At 46.5% G+C, this 6,566-nt stretch overlaps 1 protein-coding gene across 1 annotated transcript; it reads left to right on the forward strand.

Annotated features, from left to right (window-relative positions):
* The first annotated feature begins 518 nt into the window (after positions 1–518).
* Positions 519–6,196, forward strand: LOC129499987 (spermatogenesis-associated protein 31A6-like). The gene is made up of 4 exons (XM_055310148.1): positions 519–701; positions 1,454–1,511; positions 2,077–2,137; positions 2,401–6,196. Exons 1-4 carry the CDS (start codon positions 519–521, stop codon positions 6,194–6,196), a joined length of 4,098 nt encoding a protein of 1,365 aa, XP_055166123.1.
* The last annotated feature ends 370 nt before the right edge of the window (positions 6,197–6,566 follow it).

A 6,566-nucleotide genomic window follows, 5' to 3' on the forward strand; every position in this document is an offset into this window, starting at 1 on the left:
TAAATTGTTTTATCTTGTATATGTATTTCTGAAGATGAGACAAACCACTAAAATTCATAAAACTAATTAAGTGCAAAAGAAATTTAAATTATGTATCCGGGGTTTATACAAGACAAAAACATATGGGAAGCTGGATTTCAGGACAAAAAACCCCTTAAATTCCCTGGAAAATAGCTAAAATTCTAGGGTCAACTTGAGATTTTCAAAGGTTATGAAAGTGGTGGGATTTAAGTCAAGATAGCTAATGGTCAAAGAGGACTTGGTAATATCTGAGTTCCAGGTGGAATGAATGGAAAATTGGCCAAAGAGGAATCTGAAGGCCTAGGAAGGTGCAGGGTTCTATGGGGCTCAATAGCGGGGGAGGGGTGGTAGTCCAGTCTGCTCCTCTGACTGTTCCCTCCCTCATTCTCAGGAACCCTTTGTGACAAGGTCACAGCTCTGTGATGCAGGCCTGGGGTTCTGTCTTCAAGTAAATTCCTAGTGCTCAGTTGCCTGAGGGCAGCAGTGCGATTCCAAAGATGGAGAATTTCTTTTCTCTGAGAAGCACTGGTACCACCTGGCTGAGCTCCAGTCCCACCTCCTGGGTGATTGATACCATCATTGCTTTCCTGTGTGGACTTGGGCTGTTTCTTCTGTTGCTCCCCTGCTTTCAGAGTAATCAGCCCTTACCACCAGCTAGGAAATATATAAACACCAGGAAGGTAAGGAAATTTTGGGTAAACCCCAAAAGAGATAATCTTTTTTTCTTATTCTTAATCCACTTTTCTAAATTTCCTGAGACTTCTGAGATAGGAAGTCTCAGGAAAGAACAGAACATCATCCTCCTAGGGACAAGCCAGGCCAGGCCAGGCTTTCTATCCCAAGGTCTCAGATCCAGAATTCAGGTGTGGTAAAGGGTTCCAGGGCAAAGTCCCAAACACAGTGACCAGTGAGTGTAGACTGTATACTGAGTTCATTTTCTGCAGGAGGACAGACTCCTAAGCATTGTTTCACCATCCACTTTCCCATTCCTGTGGCAGGTCTCAGGTAAGCTCTGCCTCAGTGTCAGGGCTGATTTCAGAGCAGTGCTGATCCCTGGAGAGCCTCTAAAGGGCTAGAATGGAGCTCTGAGCTCGGGAAACAGTCTTATCTGATGAACCAGATAAGGACCTATATAGTTTTGAAAATGTGCGTTTCTTGAGTAGAGGAATAGTAATGAAAGAAATACATAGTGATCTCACATAGAAAATCTACCTTTGCATTATTCAAAGAAGAAAAATTTAAAAACTATTTTTATCCACTTTAAAAATGAATAAAGGGAGAAAAAATGAGCAAAAGGAAAGATAACCACAGACCCCCATTTGATGCAGAAATGTAGAATGTAGATGTTCATATTGTTCATGGACAGTGAGCATTTGCAGACCATATAGAAAGAAGAGAGAATTGAGTCCCAGCCCCTCATCTTTTCTCTTAGCATCAAGTGGAGCTGAGGAAGAGGAACAGGAGTAAGAAGAAAAGTGGAGCTTTGAAAGGTAAACGTATGCCATTAGCTCTGTGTGCCCTAAGTTATCCTCCATTTTTTGTGCCCCTGATGATCCAGATCCACAGTCTCCAAGGATGCCAGAGGCAGAGACCATCCTTCAGGAAACAGAGCCTTCAGAGAGGCTCCTCAGAAGGAGATCAGATACTATATACTTCCTAGATCCCATGATGGGAAAGAAGCTATTAGAGGCTGAAATGGGTGTTGGCCAGCAAGGGTGTGTGGGTTGTAGTGGACCAATAATGCCTGGATTCAGAGGTGGAACCTCCAGGTCCAGCTGTAGACAAGTGGTTTAACCTTGCTCAGGTTCCTTTGTGACCCCTACACTTTCTCCCCAACTAGGGAGTTGTGAGGGCTCCAGGTGGTAATGGATGAGAGAGTCCATTTGTAAATGACAAAGCACTCCCCTATCCTAGGCCTTGTCATCACTGTGAGGCTTTGCTCACTGATGCTTGGGCTCAGCCAACAGTCTCCCCCTAAAGGGACATTGCACTCAGCCTCTATAAGACCTTTAGGCCCCTATTTTCACCATAGTAATCCAGTTTCCTGATTTCCAGCTTGCAGAAATTGCCTGAAAGAACTGGAGGGAGCTCACAGCCTGATTTCACTTCTGCAAGGGTAAACAATCTCCCCTTCTCCTTGGCCCTCCTTTGTTCCAGAGCCTCTAATATGACCCTGGGATTACAGGGAGTCTTGGGAGGAGGAGTCATGGGAATAAGGTGTGGATAAAGCTCTGGAGTTAGGAATAGCAAGAGTAGTGTGAAGTCAGCATGGAGGCTGTGGAGGGCTGTGGGTCACAGGTGTTTACCTCTGCCCAAACTGCCCTGCCCTCCTTGCCCTGTCAGCTTCTAGTTGCAGCTTGTGCCTCCTGTCTCCTGCAGCTGCCTGGAGAGGCTCCCTGACAAGGGTGGCTTTCATCAGCTCTTATGTCAAGATCCCCCCGGTGAGGTATACAAAGCAGCGCCTACTGGAGCCCACCAGTCATGTGGGGAGACTGTGGATGATGCCGCTCCTGCCATGTCCTTGTTGGCTACCCCAGTTCCTCTGACCCAGCGCCCTCTACTTCTTGGCCCAACGACCTCTTCAGTTTCTGTTCATTCCCACTCATCTCTGAGTGCTTCTTGGCCACTGGAGCCTTTTCTTCCCCTGGACAGCCTTTTACCACAGCCACTCGCTCTTTCCCCTCCCCCTCCATGTCCATTTAATTCAGAGGCCTGCCCTCCACCTCTGACAGCCTCTTCTGCCCCACAACCTCCAGACTCCATTCTGACTCTTTCTCAGTGTGACTCAGTGGAACTCCCACTGGGCACCATTACACAGAGATCATCTCACACCCCATGGCCAGCTTCTCCTGACCCAGTCACCTTAGGCCTTGGCCACTCAAGTCGTCCCATTTCAGCCTCGTCCTGGTGGCAAACTGCTGCCAAAGCCTTGTGTCTCTCAACTTCAACAAATTATGAGTCTCAGCAAGAACACCTTTTCCACCACTCATTAGAGGCCTCATTCTGGGGAAATCCTACTGACAGACAAGTAGGAGATGCTAATCCCTCTTTGTTCAGCTCTGATGACCAGAAGTTCCTGGAGATAGAAGTCACAAAAGGAGTCAAGATCAACATTTGGAAAGAAAAAGAAAAAGATGGATCATATCCACAACAAATGAGCCCAGACTACCACCTGAATTCTTTGGGGAGTATGTTGAAATCATTGGGTGCTGAGCCGAGCACCACAAGCCCCCAACACTTCTGGAACACAAAAAGCAAACCACAGCAGTTGCCTGGTCCTCAGCAGCTCTCATATCCTAAGGTCTTGGGGCACCCTTTACAGCATAAATATAATCAGCTCTTTTGGGGTCTTCCCTCTCTACACAGTGAATCTCTGGTTGCTGCTGCCTGGATCTCTGAGAGCTCTTCAGCACTACAGTCTCCTTTCTTATTCAATGGAATCTCAAATACCTGCCCAGTTCAAATGCAGGCTAAATCACTGCTTTCCCAATCCAAGCCCCTGTCCCAATTGGAGTTCCAGTCTCAACCCTTGTCAACCATACCTCAATTCCAACCCCCACCTCTGGCTCAGATTCTGACCCAGGAGCATCTCCAATCTTCTCTTCCAATATTATCACCTTCTTCCTCACCTCAGATTACGGCCTGCAAAATATCTAGCCCTACAGCCCAGGATAAGTCACAATTTCTCATCCCAACTGAGATTCAACATCCAGAATGGCCATTGTTGCAGGAGCAATTAGAAAGTGGGTGGGCTTTATCCTCTGTAATCAAAGGATCTCAAGAAGTCTTTAGTGTCTTCACTTCCAACCTTCCTGAAGACAGCTGGGTTGTCTCTATTCTTCCTGAGAATTTTCCAATCAGTCCTGAGCTCCGTAAGCAACTGGAGCAACACCTACAAAAGTGGCTCATTCAACACCGTTGGGAGCTTCCCCGTAAGATCCAAGAGTCTCTGGAACTAAGACAACTTCAGGGTGAATTACCAGGGACATGTCAGGCAAAGGGCAAGCATCGACCCTCACAGCCCTCTGCATTTGTAGGTAAAAGCAGCAAGGATACACAGAAAGTAGGATTCCAAATAAGCCAGGGAATGGGCAAGGGCCTGGGATATATTTTGGGGAAGGTCCCAAAAGAATTCTCCAGGAATGCAGAAAGCTCCCTAATGAGGTTTCAGGGAGTAGGCTCTGAAGAATCAGAAAGTGATGTGGGGCTGTCAAAAAGTGACTCAGAAAGTGACTTACTAAGGAGCTTAGATAAGAATCTAGAAAACATCTTGAAAGGTCATTTGGGCAGGAAATTGGGGCATGTCAGTGAGGATTTAATCCCTGAGAGTGCGCACCAATCCTGGCTTGCTGTCAACCGTGCTTCTCCAATGTCCAACACTAAAATGGAAACCAGAAATCCAGGAATCTTGAAGGGTTGGAGACCATATGTGAACACAACTCACAGGGTTTCCTTCCTTGATCCAGACATTCGAGAAGTGCTGGAAGCACATATCAAAAGATTTTGGGTGAGGCACAGGTGGGGTCTACTCCTTAAGATCCTCAAACCCGTTAATCTCTTAAAGTTGAAAAAGGTTCAACCTTTTCCCGTTCTGCAGTTTTCCTTTACCCCCTCAGCCACCTGTGTGTCTGGGTCCCCCTCAATAGTCAAGTTTGCCGAATTTCTGGGAAAACCTCCTAAGGCATGTCTGGGAAAGAATGCAGTAACAGAAGAGTCAGTTGCTACCCTGAAAAGGCCTTTCCTTGCCTCTTCACCTATGTATGGAGAAATCCGGAGGGGGCTGGGAGGGATCCCATTTGGTGACAACCAGGGGCCCTCAAAAACCTCTCTGATTGGGCAAGAAGACAGGCAACCTTCTCAGTCACTCACACTCAAGTTAAGGGGCAGAACTTGGCAGAGTGGTTCTGCAGAATGCACTGAGAAGAGCAGCCTAGAGCTGAGTCCCAGTTCAGCAATGGCCAGGAATGAGCCAAGAGAGGAAAGTGGGGATTGGACCTCACAAGTCCCCTGCCATAGGGTAGCAATGCTGGATATGAACTTAGGATCCCAATATTATAGGGATGAAAAGGCCAGGGAGATAGTGGAGGCCAAGGAATGTCCTGGTCTCCAACCACAGTCTGGAGAGTCAAGCCTAAATGCAGAGGTTAGTGAATTTAAGTCCAAAGTGAAGATAAAGTCAGAGAACCAGCCTCAAGACTGTCCTACACACATGCTCCTTGATGCAGACAACTTGGCTTCTCAGGTGCCACACTGTCATCTCCAGAGAGTGCCTACTGAAGACAAGATGTTATATGGCTTCATGGTGGACCAAAGGAACTGCCTAAGGCAGCAAGAGCCCATGATCTCTAAACTTCGGGACTCATGGAAGAGCCATAGAAAGATGACTGACCCTACTTATAAAAGAGAGGACTGTAGGAGACTCAACTCAGGAAAGAATGAAGAACAGTTTGAGGCATTGGGGACCTCTCAAGCTGAGTGTATGAGTCACCCTGCCCCAATTAGGAGAATAGTAGACTCTGTTAGGAGCAGATGTATCCAGCTCCTGCCAGAGAAGAAACAGGGTCCTTCCGAAAGCCTCTTCAGAAAAAGAGTAAGGCGCTTTTTTCAGTGGATTTTCCCCAATAAAAAAGTCAAAGGTCAGAATGTTTTGCAAAAATGTAGGCCAATAACAGCCTCTGCCCAGAGCCAAGGACCAGTCAAAAGCAGGTCAATTATGGCCAGTGAGACTCCCGAGGCTCAGGCACTCATGACAGCTGTTGGACAGATTCTAGAAGAGAAAATGGCAATTCACCATGGACTTCATGCCACAAAGTTAAATGAGCACAAACAGGAACTCCAAGCACCAGTATGTGGGTGTTTCTGCTACCACAGGCTTCCCTGCTACCCAGAACAAGGGAGAATAATGAATTTTACAGCCCATGGTCACCAAGCCTCCTCCAAGGGCCTGAGAAGCTCTATCAGGGAAAGGCAGATCAAACATCAACAGTCCTTAAAAAGTGTAAGATTCAAGGATGAGCAGCTGGGGAGCAACTTCTCATCCTTGCCTTCCAAGAAGACTCTGTCTCCAGTCAGTCCCTGCCAGTATGGGCCAAGGATGCCAAGCGTCCCAGGCCACCATCATCACTGCCCACGGCATTGTCTTATTCAGGGACAGATCTTGTCTAGTCAACCATAAAATGCTTCTTTAGCCCTTCCTAGTAGGAAAACATGTCTCCAAGAAGAAAATTAGTCCATGTGGAGAAAATATTTTTTCTCCTTAGCACATCCAAATACTTAATATTCCCTAATATATATGTTTTACTCCCAGAAGAGGGTAGTATGGTTACTTTTGTTTGCGCTATGCTTGGTGTATGCTTTGGCCTCTAGAAGGGAGGGGTATGAAGAGTGTTTGGCAGTGCGTATTGTAGGCTTGCACCTTATCCTGAATTCGTTCATTACACATTATTTTCATGATACTGTCATTATACAAACAAAAACTACTCCAAAAAGATGAGAAATACCTATGAAGGCATTACCCCAAGATCTGTTCAACTTATCTTTCTCCT

Source organism: Nyctereutes procyonoides, unplaced genomic scaffold, assembly GCF_905146905.1.
Source record: "Nyctereutes procyonoides isolate TBG_1078 unplaced genomic scaffold, NYPRO_anot_genome, whole genome shotgun sequence".
Lineage (NCBI taxonomy): Eukaryota > Metazoa > Chordata > Mammalia > Carnivora > Canidae > Nyctereutes > Nyctereutes procyonoides.

What these genes read in the sequence shown, in the direction of transcription:
- LOC129499987 (XM_055310148.1), top strand. Translation starts at nt 519, where the DNA reads ATGGAGAATTTCTTTTCTCTGAGAAGCACTGGTACCACCTGGCTGAGC. An exon ending in AATATATAAACACCAGGAAG is followed by an intron (nt 702 to 1,453) that starts GTAAGGAAATTT and finishes CTTTTCTCTTAG; the next exon opens with CATCAAGTGGAGCTGAGGAA. An exon ending in GAAAAGTGGAGCTTTGAAAG is followed by an intron (nt 1,512 to 2,076) that starts GTAAACGTATGC and finishes CCTGATTTCCAG; the next exon opens with CTTGCAGAAATTGCCTGAAA.